Source organism: Taeniopygia guttata, chromosome 3, assembly GCF_048771995.1.
Source record: "Taeniopygia guttata chromosome 3, bTaeGut7.mat, whole genome shotgun sequence".
NCBI lineage: Eukaryota > Metazoa > Chordata > Aves > Passeriformes > Estrildidae > Taeniopygia > Taeniopygia guttata.
This window is the reverse complement of record NC_133027.1, coordinates 74,271,069-74,288,031: the sequence shown is the minus strand read 5'-3', so window position 1 is coordinate 74,288,031 and position 16,963 is coordinate 74,271,069. Positions and strand designations below refer to the sequence as shown.

General features: G+C 36.8%; 1 protein-coding gene across 6 annotated transcripts in view; it reads left to right on the top strand.

The window, feature by feature from the left end:
* Positions 1 to 16,194, top strand: part of SMOC2 (SPARC related modular calcium binding 2) — a 139,669-nt gene extending 123,475 nt beyond the window's left edge. For 2 of the 6 annotated variants that reach the window (XM_041715235.2, XM_041715231.2), the window contains exons 10-13: positions 8,177 to 8,279; positions 9,174 to 9,448; positions 11,853 to 11,893; positions 14,624 to 15,163. In XM_041715235.2, the coding sequence (XP_041571169.2) occupies positions 8,177 to 8,279; positions 9,174 to 9,448; positions 11,853 to 11,893; positions 14,624 to 14,647 (443 nt within the window). In that variant the 3' untranslated portion in view covers positions 14,648 to 15,163. Of the gene's footprint in view, positions 1 to 8,176; positions 8,280 to 9,173; positions 9,449 to 11,849; positions 11,894 to 14,623 lie in introns of all 6 variants that reach the window. The other 4 variants (XM_041715234.2, XM_030268351.4, XM_041715236.2 and 1 more) reach the window with 3 other exon arrangements.
* Positions 16,195 to 16,963: the final 769 nt, after the last annotated feature.

Below are 16,963 nucleotides of genomic sequence, written 5' to 3'. Positions count from 1 at the left end.
CTGTAAACTGTTTTACATGAAGTCAGCTGCATTGCATCCTTCCTGGCAGACACTTTAGAACCATAATTACATTAATCTCCATCCTAATTTATTCCATTGTTCGTCTGTCATTGCAGGATCTCTGCTACCAAGTAGAATGTGTTCATTTCCTCAATGCTTACTGTAAATTGCAAATTAAGTGTGGCGTGGTTAACTCTCAATTGCCTGCTTTTTGTGGGATTAAATCCAGTTCATCATTACTTGAGCATTTAGTTTATTATTGTTTAATGAGGTGCACAGTACTACATTTGACTTGAAGGATCTTTTCCAGACAGAGGTCTATTTGCAAAGAAAGCTGTTTTGAGAACCTGCTGTAGCTACAGAGACCTCTGTCAACCCTGGAGAAGTGAGCTGGGTAATGTTGAATTAGGAGTGGACCATCACCTTAAATTTAAATAAATAGTGTCTAATTATTAAAGCCTGGGCCTATTCAGTCTGTCATAGTCTGCCCACCTCCTTCAGCAGGATCTAGGGGAATTTAATTACTTTGTAATTTCATACCTTGTAAGAGTTCCATATTGAGGAATTGTAAGTTGTATTTATGTTTTTTGTATTAGTCATCTTACAGCTTTTTGTCTAGCAAAGGATGAACCAGTGAGATTCAAAATTATATTTCCAGAGGAAATCCATCATGTTTAATGGAAAGTGTCCAGAAAGGTAACAAAGATCCCAAATTAAAAACTGCATCAAGAAAAAGGGAGATTTTGTGATGCCAGGTTTCCAAGGACTGTTTCATTCCATAGTGTTCAAGTAATGCTTTAGTGGTACTTGCTGACTCTTGTTTCACTTCAGTTACTTCCAGGATTTCCATTTTATAAACCTCTTTTAATCACTTCTGTAAAAATCCATTCTGATTCAATCAATTCAGTATATAGTAAATGTTCCAAAAATAGCCATGCCTGCCTGCCATTAATTCTAGCCTGGATATCCAGTTTCTAAATCTGTCACTTGCCAGTTATGGAAGAGAGGGTGAAAAAAGTAATCAGGTAAAACTGGTGAAAATTTGTCTCCTAATGCAAGTTCAGTACTCACACGTATAAGCAAAATAAAGCAAGGGTAAAGACTGATATTTTTTGTGACTATTGCTAGATCTTCTTCCTCCTTTCTGCTCCTCCCTTCCTCATCTTTTTTTACCATCTCATCCTTTACTGTCCAACAATATGCTTTGTGCCCTGGTAGCACTTAGTTTTGCTTTTGGTGGTTCTGCCACTGCTTTTATTTCCAGATTCAAGAGACACCAAGTCACTGCATCTGTGAAATACTCCATTTGTGTGCCACAGGTTGGCATTGCTCTGTACCATCTCCATTTGTTCTTTTTTAAAAACAAAACAAAACAACCACCAAAACAAGGAATGTTCAGTGTTTCAAAGGTGTATTTGAGAAGATCCATCATGTACAAAAAGGTATCTCTATGTAGAGTGCTAATCTACCATCTCCATCCATCCTGTGTTATGTATGATTGCACAAGACTCACACACAGGCATGAAGGTACCACTCTGTGCACAGGGACTCTTAGAAAATTGCTCTAATAGGAATATGAGCTGCTGGCCCAACAGCTCCGAATTTCCTTCTTCTGATTTAATGACCATTGGTTCTTAGCATCTGAATAAAGACATTTTTTGTGGCATTAGATAGTGGGTGCTTTGAGGATTTTCAGCTTATGCTTCCAGTGGTAAAAGTCTCAGTAAAACTCAGCCAGAAAAGTTAAAATCAACATCAGTTTGTAGAAAAGGCTGTTTTTTCATGAAGGTTTCCAAGGAGCAGGCTGCTTAGATTAATTAAGTAATGTAAAAAACATCCCCAATAAGCCAGGTCCCTTTACTTCAATTTTTCCATCAAGAGACCAGAATTATGCACCTTATTTCTGAGGTCACTTCCATAATTACAACAACATACATTCTTTGTAATAGCTTTTCCTTTTTAATGGATATTTAAATGGAGATAATTAAATATGTTTTCTTTCATAGCCTTCTCCTGAGAGGAAACATAACATGATGAAAATACAAGTAAATAGGAAGTAATAAATGTCTACTAAAAATAACTATTTTTACTCTCTAAGCAGTATTGATTGCTAATTGTTAAGACTCTTATAGTGATAATAGGGAGATGCAGATGCCTGTCATACTATATAAAACTGGATTCCAAAATATTTCAGTTTAATAAGCTATTCTTAAAAGTGTTACTGCAGTCAGAGGTCCTGGCTGTTTATCTCAAGTCCAGGCACTCATGAAATATGGTGTAGCAGAAGCATAATGTTTTGAAAATCAGATCTGGTTGCTTTTCTCTTTTACACATTTTTGGGTACCTTTCTAAATTTTAAACTTCTCACTGTGTCCTAATCAGTGGGATGATTGACTTTGTTCACTGTGCCAGCACTTCAGTTAAATGCACTCTGTTTCTTCCTCTGGCTGCATTGCAGGTCGTGCTCAACCTGAGGGGATGAGCCTCTAAAGGCTACAAGCTGGCATTGGCACAGAGACTGTGAACCCAAATGCTCAGAATGTGAGATCCTTCTCAGCATACTGAGATGTCTTTGGCTTCCAAACTGAAGTAGATATTGTAGACATTGACTGCCAAATAAAAATATCAGTTTTCTTGTATCCAGTGACGCAGCAAAGAGGCACAACTCCTTATGATCTGAATTTTTAGACTTTTTTCCTATTTGCAGTCAAACCTAGAATGGTAAAGGTCTACAAGAGAATGTTTAAGAACGGCAAATAAGATCCAAAAACTTTCTCGAGTTTGGTGTTGATTTTTTGGCTGGATGGCCTTTGAAAGGATTACCATGTTTCAACTGATTCATCACTCCGTGTTGTCACAGTGACATCTCAGAGCTGTTAGCAGCAAGAAATTCACTTCTCAAAAGCCTTTAATGGAAGGAAAAACAAGATAAAAAGCGGTAATCAGAAGTTAGCCGTTTCACATTGCCGGTCTTAGGCTTTGATGATCTGATCTGATTTTCTTTTTCTTGTTTAGTAATAATAGTACAGGAACTGAAATAAGTGTAATGGGCTGTCTTTCCTATCAACAAATGCCTTAGTCTTTGTTACTCAATTGCCTGCAAAAGCTGCTTATAGGATCTTGTGTTTCTGTTATGAATATTATCCCTTCTTTCTTCCACATTTACCCAGAGAGTAGGATAGTAGTTAGAGCCTAAATCTATTTGTAAAACAGACATGGATGGAATTAATCACAAGCTGTTTAACATGAGCGGGGAATATAAAGTTATCTGTCTGGACTTCCTCAGTTAATAAGGAAGAAGTGAAACATTTTAAGGGATATTCTCTTCTATTCTGAAAAAACCCAAAAAAAAACCTCAGGTAGTTGGGATGAATGCCTTCTGAATAGGTTCCTTTATACTGAGCTTAAATAACTATTGTGGGTGAGACATCTCATTTCAGCAGGCTCAAGTTCAACAAATCCCCCTCAACAAACTTTGGTATGATATGAATGTCTAGGGTGAAGGGTAGGGCTCTGGGAGAGCATCCTTTGTTAACTCTTTAGTTAACAAAGAGTTTACTAAACATTCTGTTTTAATTTCAAGAACAGAGTTCTGTTCTTGAAATTAGAGCAGAAAGATAATTTTTAAATAGTAACAACACATTAAATACATGTTAAGAACTGAAATCTTCTTCCTGCACTTGTCGAGAAATAATACTTCTTTCCTGTAAGGCATAGAGATCTGGGGCTACAAAGCAATGGATCAGTAGCCCCCTACAACTAATACCCATTGTATTCTATTTACTTATTTTTGAAATTTGAGTAAGGACACATGAAAGAAAATTTGTCTCTGAGCTTAACTTAATTCTTTTAAATTGTATGAATATTTAAGAGAAAAAAAAAGAAATTATAAAAAAATTGCAATACCTGAGGGATGTTAACAAGGAGAGGTAATAATGTCCTCAAGGCTTCAAGATAGTTTTTGTCTGTGAGAAGTTACCAGAGGCTGCAGTGAGGGAAAAACTGAAATGAGGCATAGAGTCATGGAATCAGAGAATTCTTAACGCTGTAAAAGACCTCTGAGGTCATCAAGTCCATCTGTTAAATACAATTATAAAGGCAGTGACTTTTTCTGTGTGATATGATTTGAAACCATGATTTTTAATAATTAGTAGAGTAAGAAATTTCACTTCCCAGGCTCATATTTTGAAGGATTTTTTTTTTTTTTTTTTTTTTTTTTGGAAAGGGAGTCAGGAAGTCCTCCACAAAATGAGCAGGCCCCTCAGCATGTCTAGACAAACACAAACTTGTGGTTCACATGGATCAACGGAAATAAACTCATGACTGTACATATATGTGTGTATAGAATAAATGTCCAAGAAAAAATGTTTTTGTTTTATTGTCTATTCTCCCAGGATAACCAGTAGCACTGAAAATTTTTGTTAAATTATTTTCTTCTGTATAACACTGTTTTTCAGTGAAATCAAAGGTAAAAATTAAGCATAAATAGTTCTGGCCATTCTGCTTTTTGGCAGATCAAAAATTTACCTGGAATCTTTAGAGGTATTTCAGTGGTAATTGTATTTGAGTGCACTACTAAGCTTTATGTTCGTATTAACAAACAGGGAATAAAAAAGAAACTTTAGATTTGCTCATTGGAAGTTGTCATGCCTTTAATAACTTGAGTGACTGACTCCTTTCTTGAAGGAAGATTAATGTACAATCCCTTTTAAGGTGGTAAATCTTCTGTGTTGGATTCCCATTTTTACAAAAGTGAACAAAATGCTCTTCTAGCTGTGACCTCAGATACATTGTAAAAGATAATCTTCCAAGACTGACAGTAGTAGATTATTATCAGTCAAGTAGGGAGCTCCAAAGCAGTAGGGTGCACATTTTAGGATGTTTATGGAAAACCTCCCCACAGATTTAACTTCAAAAATCCATTCTCAGTGCTAAAATTAGTTATATGTATAGAGAGAGGTGTATATATGAAAGATATAATGCATAATGATGATTCTCTCATTTCCTTTGTATTATAGCTGAAGTGAGATGTTTGTGTATTCCTGTCATTTCATATATGTATTTGTTGGTCTAAGGTTTATTCTGGGTAACACTATCCTTAAAGCAAACACTTCAGTCTACATTCTGAACCTGTATGTTATCTCCATGTGGTTTCAGCTTCCACCCTTTAACAACAAATTACTATGTATGTAAGCTGTCAAATCCACATAAGACAGGCAGCTGCAGAAGAACAAACTGAAGCCTATAAACCATAGCAAGAAGCATGAGGCTCCAATCAGAGACTAGTCTTTCTGTATTTAGCCCAATAAAAGTGAATTATTCATTATAATCAAGCTAAAGCTCCTCCAGTCTTGCCATCCACAAATTTGTTGAAAATTAAAGCTCAGCTTGAAGCCTCCAGAGAATTATTCTGAGTTAGTAACACCTGCAAAGAACAGAGATTACACTGTCGGGTGAATTGCTGTGTGATTGCCCACAGGTCAGCAAAACTTATAATTGGGACAACCTGAATATTTTCTCTGTATTTGACTGATGAGGATTTTGTGGCAGGTCCTTTTACATTAAGTAGTAAAGTTGTAATTTAGAATGCTTCACAGCAACTGATTGTGTTTGTTTTAACAACATTTTTTTTGTATTCTATGAGATTTCTATTGCTGTCAGCTGTTATTGCAACTTTATGAAATACACATTTAGAAACCTTTCTTATTCTTAGAAAAAATGGTCAGAGACAGGCTTTAAACTGTGGAATTTTCTTCCTGCAATTTCTTGTGAATTTAGAAGTTTATACTTTCCCCTGCTTAGCTGTATCTCATAAATGGCAAGCTAAGTGAGGATTTTGATCTCTATGTCTGTAGTATTTGTACACTCAGCAGCTCCCTGGACAGCAGTGGAAACTACCTAGAGGAGATTTTTGTTTCTTCCAGATCTTTCAAGAAATGCACTCATAAATAATATGAAAAATTGGTGGAGCTCCTAAATCAAATTGGATATTGACATTATTAACTATCCAAAAAAAGGACAGAGAAAGAAAAAAGTCAAATTGCCTTTGCTCCATGTTGTTCTGCACTGTTACATGCTGAGGTCTTATTTGCTGCCTGTATCAATTCACAGCTTAAGTTCAGAGCAGAATTTAGGCTTCTGGCTGATGTTGGTAATAACAGCTTCAACACGAAATGAATAAAGCTCATAACATTCAAGATAGGCCTACGTGGAGAACCTCAGACAGACTTTTCACCTGTACTTTGATGGGAGCCAGCTCTGGCCCACAGGGCTGTCCTTGCTGGCAAGAGGTAGCACTGAGCTCAGTGGGCTGCTCAGGGACTCAGTTGCTTGATTCCTACAGGTTGGCATGCTGACACAACTGGATGTGCCTGCTTCATGGGTCTTCCTGCCCTCTACCTGCTCATCTCTGGAAAGATGTGCTTTTGTGGCTTGCAAAGTTATGTGACCTCATTTAAATCACAATCCACAATTTACTTTCATGGCTGGAATGACTGAACCTAATTTGGCAGCAAACTCTTTGCACTAGAGATTATGCACTGAATGGAACCTGTTGGTACAGATTTCTGTCCTTCCCTTATTAATATCTTGCCACCCTTCTTTCATTTCTTACAGGGAAAATTGAAGTGCTTACCTCACTGAACTCATAATCATAGCTGCTGGATTGTTTGGTTTTGGTTTTTGCAGGTTTTGTTTCATTTCTTTTTTCCAGTTGTGACAAGAAAAAGCCCACAACTGATTAAATACTAAGGAAAAAGGGACATTTCTAACTGAGTGACAACTGCTTTCATATGTGTACTTTTAGTGCAGTGAAATTTGCCTCAGTGAATTCCTTTTATATACCTTTTACTGAAATAGAATAGCCATGCTGCCAAAGGCAAGGAACTCGTAACTACATGAATGTGTTAGACAATAACATTTAGTGAGTACTCCTGCTGTACATAATAGCTGAGCGATTTTGACTGCAACACAACTAAGGGCTAATATAACACAGGTTTATTTCCTTGGATCAACATGGGATGTATTAAAAAATAATTTGCTGGGCAAGATGAAGCTTTTCAGGCTCATGTAGTCCTACTGCCTGCTCCAGAGGTTGCTGAGGAATGTAATAAAATACCAAATCCCTACTGACTGACTAATCTTACTTTTCCATGACACTTCAAAGTATTTCTATTTTTCACTTTAAAAAAGAACTACAGTAAGTGGCTTCCAGCATGGAATTGTCTATGAAAGCCCTGCCGAGGGCTCTAGCTTCAAGCTTGTAATTTCCATGTCACTGACCATGGATCATCCTATACTTTAACTCAGCTATTTGAAGGGTTAGAGGAAGACCTGGTGTTTGGCTCAGGGCTCTAGGGAAAGGAGAGGAAGCAGGTGTATTGTATAAGCAAATCTCCATGTGTCAACATCCATGTGCTTGTCAGAGGAATTTATCTGCTCCAGCTGTGCTGCTTGACGAGGGGATCTTTCAGTATATATTTATCTGACATATTATGTGTCCAAAACATGCTGTCAGTTTCTTTCAGAGAAGAACTTTGTAGCACAGGAAATGTGGTTATGAGGATGATCTAGCATCACCATAGGCTCTCACTTTATGAACCAAAGTAACAACAACTAACTGATTTGGCTAGGTGCTAATTAACCCCTGTCCAAGAGGAAAGGGAAGGACACAAGGAGTTGACTATCATTTTACAAAGCGGAAAACCAATGTACTGAAAATATGTGTGTCAAGAAAGCTAATGGAAAATAAGAGGACCAAAAGTGGAAATCTGAAATAGGTATTGTCTTGTCAACTTCTAGACCATGTTTCATGTACATGCATCATTGTACAAACTTTTATGGCTTCACAGAAGTTTTTTTTCAAAATGTGACACCCACATTAAAGACATCTGTAAGAAGGAAAAATAATGGCCAAAAATTAAGTAAAGGGACTCAAGGCATGCAAAACAAATTCACACTTGCTTCAGTTCAGTGGGTTGGTTTTTTATTCCTGCTCTGTTACAGACATGTACCTGAATTTAAGTGCTTGTCTTTGAATTATGTTATGAACATGTCCACAATTAATGGAAATTTGTGTACAGGGATTAATATCTATCTCAAAGCCTACATTATTGTTGGAGTCTAAGTGTTGTAAAAACAGGTAACAAGAAAAGAAATAAAAAATCTGATTTTCTAGGTTGTCCTGGGGCCAAGAAGAATGAGTTCCTAACGAGTGTTTTGGATGCATTGTCCACAGATATGGTGCACGCAGTCTCTGATCCATCGCTGTCTTCCAGCCGGTGGGTTTCAGACCTTTTTGTGTGTCTTTAGAAGGGCTCTGACAGTGGCAAACAGATTGTTGAGAGCTTTGAGGAGGAGCATACATAAAGGGTGAATTTCCAAGAGCGTATCTAGGAGAGTTTACTCCAAAGTTACCACTGTGGACTATGTTCACTAAACAGAGATACACTTGACAGATGAATTCTCAGCAGCACAGCTCAGGGTTTATCTGTAGCTGCTTGTGCAACTGTGTGTCAGTCTTTGTTCTCCTCTCAAGGCTTTATTTCTTGAATGTATGCTACCTTCCTGATTCATATTCTCCCTAGTTGCTTGCAAAACAAACCAATGCTATCAACAGTCACAGGCAGTGTTAAAAATGTGCAAGTGCTGTCAAACTTAGGGCAGCTGCAGGTCAGGTACTTATCTGAGGAGATAACATTTATTTTTATAGCTTATCCTGTAATTCAATACATTTAGGTGTTATGGCTCTAAGAGAATCCATCATGGGTTATAATTGGAGCTTTGGTATTTGGCAATGCTGATTGTTGATCAACTTCAGTTGGTTACTTTACACATTTAATTCATCTGCTGACTATGAAGCAGTCTTTTTTTATTTCTCTCTTCGCTTTTCTCTGTTTTAGGCAATTTAAGGAGAAAGCACTGTTTGCTGAATATGATGCTGATCTCAACAGGGTTTCAGAGAGTACACTAAAAGCAGATTCTAGCCCTTCATGTAAAATTTAGGATATTGTTGGTCAAAGTGAAAAAAAGAGAGATTCACTATAATTTAGTGTCCAAAACCAGGGTGTTTTAGATAACAATGGTGATGGCCATCTGACAGTGATGTAACTATTCTGAAATAAAGGTATTAAATATCAGAATTAAGAGTAAAACATGTTTTTTTCTTGTTCCAGTGTTTCTGAGCCTGATCCAAATCATACACTGGAAGAGAGAGTCGTCCATTGGTATTTCAAACAGCTAGATAAAAATTCCAGTGGTGATATCGGCAAGAAGGAAATCAAGCCATTTAAGAGATTCCTAAGAAAAAAATCAAAGCCCAAAAAATGTGTGAAGAAGTTTGTGGAATACTGTGATGTTAACAATGATAAGTCCTTGTCGGTTCAAGAATTAATGGGCTGCTTGGGAGTAACAAAAGAAGAAGGTAAAGCAGAAACAAAGAAACGCCATAGTAAGAACCTTTTCTCTCTGTCTTTTTCACTAAATTCTTCAAAGTTTATGAAGCCTGATATTTATATGTGCCAGAGTTATACAAAATAAAAGAATACACCTGTCTGCAGTTAATGCTGCTGTAGCTTAGGGCAGATGGCAAGAAAGTTGCTTCTGGATCACTTTGCTCCAGCAGAATCAAAAACTTCCTGTTGATTCTAACTGTTAAATGTATTGTGGTAGGAAACCTAAGAAGATATAATAACAGTCATCAAAAAGCCAGTTTAGTGTTATTATAGAACTGTGTTCTGAGTGGGTGGAAGTATCACACCTGTGCTTTTTGGAGTCCTGGAAGGAAGCACATGGTTGAGCTTGCTAATGAATTCTCATTTCTCAAATGTGGTTTAGAGATGCAGAGAGGAATGTGGTCATTTGCCAAACAGGTGGAATAATGGCTGATACACGGCCACCTTACCTTGCTGCCAGACTTGTAGGAAAGGGAGCAACCAACTACAGAGTATAATAGTACCTACAGAGTTTAATCACACAATTCTTGAAAAGGGGAAAAAACAATGATAATAAAAAAAGCAGTAGATTCCCATAGTTTAAGAAGTTGTGGAAGAATGAATATAGGTAAATTGTTTCATCTGGTACCTTAAAATGAATCAAGGACAGTGGAACAAAGGTCTCATTGGTTGTATTCAAGTCTAGGAAAGGAATATTTTCTGTCTGCAGAAAGATGGAAGAGACATTTTACTACCAAAGTAAATTGTCTATGGATCACAGTAACAGATCTCTCAAAACAAGTATTGATCAGATCCAGGGTTTTTTTTTCTGTGGCTTTTTTTGGTGGACCTCATAATAATACCTTCCAATTTTCATTTAGATGTTGAAGGTTAAAAAAATGCATATGAAGGTGGATGACTTCTGGTATCTTTGTGCTATGAATGTGGAAAGTGAAACACTTCTGTCCTGCTGCAGCAGGCATTCTTAGGACTTATTGTGGATGAAATTTGGGTCCAAAATCACTACACAGGAGGTAAAGGAAAGCCATAGCAAGACAGAAAGCAAACCCCAGGTTTTTGTTTTTTTTTTTTTTTCTTCATATTCCAGTAGAAAAACCCCAAAAAATTAGGATAAACTTCCTGTTTTGGAAATTAAAATTGTAAGAGGCATGAAATCATGTGAAGATCACACACAGATTTGTCTGAAGTAAAAATTATGACCACCATAACTGAAGTTCTGTAACAGATCTTCTGCAAAAAAAATCTATTCAATAATGAGAACATTCAACTTTGGAAGGGAAAAAAAAAATCTCAGAAGTTTGGCATTGAAAATCTAATGGTATCCAGTTGGAAAAAAGTTCTTAACCAAATCATCAGGTTGCTTTACTAGAAGTACATAGTTTTAAGGACAAGACAATAAAAATTACTTTTGTTGGAGTACCATTATTCTATTTTGTTTCTCTTACTTGATAATTAAAATTTCTTTTCTGATACTCCTTTCACTTGCACAAATGAAAGCAATTACCACTTCACTGCAGTTAGAGTTACATCTCTAGGAAAATATGAGACTCTTGTCACCTGAGATGTCAGAGCTGAGCTAAGGAAGTGACTGTATCATTTTGTGTGAGTCCCAAGTTTCTTGTGTGAGAATAATTGGAAGCAATATAAAAGCTAGAGAGTTGTAAAGCATGTTTTCTGAAGGGGGTACTAGCTGCTGTAGCATTTTTCAAGGTTCGGTTTTGTTTCCCTTAGTTCCAGTACAGCTTGTTTGACTCACAGACTGACATGGAAAACCAAGAGGGCAAGTTCTTCCCTAGTCTCACAAGTTTGCTTGGGAAGATAAATGGGCTAGCAAATTCATTTAGCATTTTGGGGGTTTCTTTTCCCCTATATTGGGTACTGTCTTTGACTTTGAGACTAAGAAATTTTAAAAAACAGTGATAAACTTGTCATTTCACAGATTAAATGTAAACAATGTTTTTGGTTTGTAGAACTGTTTCTTTAGTTCTTTAGTTCTTTCTTTAGTTCTTTCAGCACTATCTTTAATCAAAGTGAATGGTTTCCAGACAATCTGTTTGTCCGTGCTTCTTTATTGCCAAGCATAATGGACTATATTTACTACTAAAGTTTTAGTAAGTTTGAAATTCTCAACCTTGACTATATGCAAACTTCTAAGCAAATTTGACATGTTAACTGGCAAGAGATGTTCAACTTTCATATAATGCCTTGAAAAAAGCAACACCTGTATTGAGGAAAGAAAAAAGTAGCTGTGTCAACGAAAGATCTAAAATATTTTATCTCATTTATTGAAAGCTGTGCACTTACCCTGCTCTAAAAATACCTTTTCAGAATGAGGGCTTCAGTTCTTGAGGATAACTTGCAAACCATATTTATAATGTTTTCTTTCCCTTCCTTTAGCAGTCCCTAGAACCAACACTGAAAGCACTTCATCCAGCAGGCAGGTGAGTACTGAGGAGAGCAAGATCTCCATTTCTGCATCTCCTGGCTGAATTTCTTGGGGTTTTAGCAGTCACCATTGCAGCTTCAAACTGATTTAATCTGATATTTTGCAGAGTTGCCAGGAAAATGTAGCACAACATCCCAATTAATGAATTTTAACTTAAGTTCTATGTTTGGAAAGCTAAATCAGTCAATTACAGGTGCAGAGTAAATGTGCATAATTTGCAAAATGGATTAGGCTTGGATGTGGAAGTTCCTAGGAAAGTGTATATTGACGTATAGGACATATATGATAACTTGGTGAGTGTAATTGAGCCCTCATGAGTCTTCTGCATTCCTGAATGACAACATTCCCATACACTTGTAAATGTGCACTGCTTCATCTTCATTTAACTTTTGCTTTAGCTGAATTCTGTCAGTGTTTCTTCCTGTCACACTATAGACACAAACTGACATTTATTGAAAGGAACAAAGCCATGCATTTCCCATGCCCCGTGCAAATCTATATGTTTCATAAACCCCACTGCATCATTATATCATGGCTTTAAGCAGCTTTTAAAATCTTAGTGCAATGAAAAGAGCTGTCACTTTCAAATGCCTTTGCTGGCTGAGCAAAATATGCTGAAGAACTAGGATTTGCATCAGTCTGCTAATCTACGTTTAAACTAAAGTTGCAGAATGATGGAGAAAATAAAATGTCAAGTGCCCTGACAACATAAGCTATGATATTTTTTTTTGGATCAGTTTTCTGCAAAGACTTGATCTTGTTTTTCAAAATAGCACCGGTGTGATCCATGTAGATTTGGCTACTCAAGCCATTCAGAGCTGCAAAAGGCACAAAAGTAGAGTTTTTTAATGAAGGAAAGGTAGATTTTGAAAAGGAGGGACTCCAGTTAAGGCCACAAAAGTAAGTTAAAAGAAGTGGGGTTTAACCTGTGTGTGTCTATTTTTCTAGTCACTTATTCTAAAGAAAATATTCCTGGCCAATATTGTCATACCTTCCTAGTACTTTTGCATGGTCTTGTCGGAGGGCTTGTGAGTCCAGTGGTTTGATGGTCTAGCAAAAGCGTTATCTTCACACTATTCTTATACCTTACTATTGTATTAGTTAGAGGACTTAAATTATTAATGCCTACAAAAGTGTCAGTAAATGATGTACTAGTTTTAAAATTATTCATGTAACGATATTATAAGAACAGCTCAGGTAATGCTGCACCTATGAATATAGGAATTTGGCTAAAAATACCCCAAAACCCTAGTTGTGGTGAATGTCTTTCTATCTATCATAAAGCTAGATTAATTTGTTAGGAACTGAAACCCAAGTTAACCTACCCACAAGCCAAGAGAAATCTTCCTCTCAAAGTTTATTGTTGATTTGTTCCCTTTTTTTATCTCTGCTTTGTTTGATGTTAGGTTTGCACTTCCTAAGGCAAGCTCAACATTGGTTGTGGTTTTTACCAGAGACCTCCTACATATGTTTGATGGAATATAAAATATACTCACAGCTACAATAATGTGATAAGTCTGTTTGTTTGTTTAAACAAATGTTTGTGGTCTTATTTTTTCAAGTTTTCCCCACAAATCATTTACACCTTAAACAAGACAGCCTGAAAACTATTATCCTTTCAAAACTCCAGAGCATTCAGAGGGGTTATTTTAATTATATAATGGCAATTACTGGCACACGTGCATTGCACTGGAAGCATTGCAAGCCCTGTCCCCTTTCTTGTAATCTGATACCGACTTGTGGAATTGGAAATAAAAGTGTCCTTAGAACAGCTATGTTTTTCAATTTTGCCCAATAATTTTGCTGACTCAGCATCAATTATTTTAAGAGCTATTGCTGACAAATGATAGCCTGACATTAAAGCTGGCTTAGAAAACCATCTGTTGGCAATTTCATACTTGAAAAATGCATGGCTGCAAATGCACAAGGTGGTTTTCATCACAGAACTTCTCACTTGAAAGGAAGCTACTGAAAAGCATAGAAGCTGCTCAAAAGAAACCACCCATCTGAGAAGGCCTGATCAGATTTGCACCACTCAGGAGACACAAACTCAAACACAAACTCTCTACTTATTTATTATTTAGCAGCAGTTTAGTTAAATATATGTGTGCTTCAGCACATGTTTTTTCACATTTGTTGAGAAAACAACTTAATGAAAGAAAGCAGATAGAGAAACATACCCTGATGTGGTTACTGCAGCACAGCTTGGTTGCTCTAAAAGAGATCAAATAGGGGATGGGTCTGACTGGACTCGGGTAGTGGCCAGGTACATTTCCCTTGCTCAGCTCCACCCTGTCCAACAAGTACACACATATATGCCCATGTGCCATCAGTGCTGGTTTTTGCAGCCTAGCAAAAAGTTTGTAAGGAAACCACAGATTGCTTGTGAGACTTCAGCCAGCAGCCCATTCCTTATAGGAGGATAGGAGCATGCCATACCAGGTGTATGGAACCAGGGACTTGCCCAGGAAGTTGCTAAAACTGTGTGATTGACAGGTATGGATTTAAAGGGCCATAGGTAGGTAGTCAAGACATTGCTCATACCCTTGCTCATAGGTGCCATGAAGGACTACAGGGCAGGAATATTTTTATTCCCTGTATATATTTATGCAGAATTCTCTTCTGATAATGGCATATGAGCACTGCTGACAAATAGAGATAGAATTTTATGCTGGACTAATTGAAAGCCTCATTAATAATGCACATTTTCCCAACTTCCTTTCAGCAAGTTTTGAAGAAGCAAGGGTGAACACCTTACTAATCCAAGGCAGATCTCTTTGACATGTGGGAGATTTCCTCACCAAAAGGCAATAAAAACAACTGTAGTATTTGCACTTTGTACTTAAAAATGTAAATTCACTTTGTAGAAATGAAATATTTAAACAGACTTTTTTTTTAATCTGTGAAAAAGTAATGGCTAGTTTTGAAAAATTATCACATACAATGTATGTGTATTCTTCTGTTGTCTAAAATATGTAAAACATGTTGGAGATGTAAAAGTTTGCATTTAAACCATTTTTAAAAAAATAACGTTTTTGGCAAACAGCAGCACAGAAACCTGATTCTATGTATTTTTGGTTTCAATAGTATGGATTATTTTTCTTAATACTGTCATTTAAGTAGAGTTATGCTGAAAAATCTACTGTATTCTCAATTTTGTCCAAGCAGTGTTGAATGTTTCAGGTTTGCAGGATTGAGAGAATTGTGTAAATTGCTGTTTACTTGGTTTTGCAGTTTTTTACTGAACAGATGTTTCATTGGTGGCAATATTTTATTTCATTTTATTTTTATTGGAATTATTAAACTTTCCAAAGATCATACAATGAGAATACAACCACTAATGGATTCAAAAAGCAGTTATTCTACTTGGTATTCTTACAGAACAATGTATCCTTTTATCAATTTTTGAAGTGCCTTTATTAATAAGTTTTGGTAGGATTTTTCTCCTGTTTGCTTTCACTTGGGTTAATAACACAACAAACCAAAAAGGAATTAGGTAGATTGTAGTGTCAGCCTGGACCTTAAAAAGCATGTTTCTGTGGTCAGTGCAAAGCAGGTGCAGAGTTTGTATGGGGCAGAATAGTAAATCTTTCTATTGTGACAGGGAAGGATAAGCCTTTTTCCTCTACACCTGGCTACCCTTATAAATCCTTTGGCTTGCCTGGGGGCCCACTAGAGGAGGGGCTATTCACATTGCCCCCACCTGAAGCTTTTTTTTAACTGACTAAAGAAACTTCTTGAATGTTTTCATACTTTCTCCATCATTTTTCCCCCAGTGCTTTTTCATATGTGTGTCTGAGGGGAATAAGAACTTTGGATGTGAATCTAAAGCAGGGGACCCAAATGGAAAAAGGTTCTGCTCTTGAACAGCTGTGAGTTACAAGCAGCTGGGTTGATCAATGCAGTGGTAGAAGGACTACTGGCACCTAGGAGCTGACATGAGAAGGCAGGAATGTAGCACAAGCAGTGATTTCATTACGGTTTGTTTGAATAATGTAGGATCTGACATGTGACCAACTATTCATAATAGCACCCTGCTTGAGTATGTATCTGGAAAACTTTCTGTGAATCAAAAGGTGTCCTTTCAATTCCAACATATTCTGAAGTAATAGGAAACACTGTATGCAATGGAATTGTATCCCAGAAATTGTGTATTCTAAACTCTGGCAACAGGAGAAACCAAGGCAATTGTTTGTTATCTTGTATTTTTGTTTTAAAAAGTATTTGTTATTCTTTTATAATGTTAAACTTGGAAATTAACCTTCTTTACAGATTAAAGATTAGTATGTTATCAAACTATGCTGCTGACTTTTCTTTCGCAACACAGAGAGACTTGTTTGGAAGTAGATACACATAGTGATGACTTCACCACTGCTTTGAGTTTACAAGGAACCTCATGACCTTGCATTGTGTCCGTCTACTTCCCTTGCCTTTATTGAATTCTCTTTTAAGATCATTCATTTCTTAGTCATACCATTTCTTCCTTGAATTCTCCATATAGCTTCAACAGGTCTCTTGCTTCTTCTCAGCAAAGTATAGATAGAGATGACACCTTTTCCCCTGCATGTGAGTGTGAGCTGCAGGGCAGCTTTCAGCCTGGCTAGAAATAATGAGGAGAGAGATGCAAGCCCTCGGAATTCACAGTGCCTGGTTAGGTGGTCACAGTATGGTTAACAGCAGCATTTTGTAAGAAGCATTTAATTCCATCGTTTTGGCTTTTGGAGACAATATAAACATAGGCTACCAAATATTTTGCCATGTCCATGGTTTGAAAATGCACCCCATTTAAACTGAGAGGTTGTGTGGGATGGCAGATTTGGACTAGCAATATGATTATATCATGAGTAGACGTAAACAGTGGTGGAAGTGCACGTAAGTTCTAAAGGCATTTTTAGGTAGCCAAAAACTTCTACAACACAGAGTCATTTAGTAACTCTACAACAACTGAAACAGGAGGTGTTTCCTCTTTGTATACATTTCTGTGTCATCACTTTCGTCATTTATGTCAATTAACAGAGACTACATCACTTAAATATAAGTAATACTCTCTTCTTATACTGCCAGG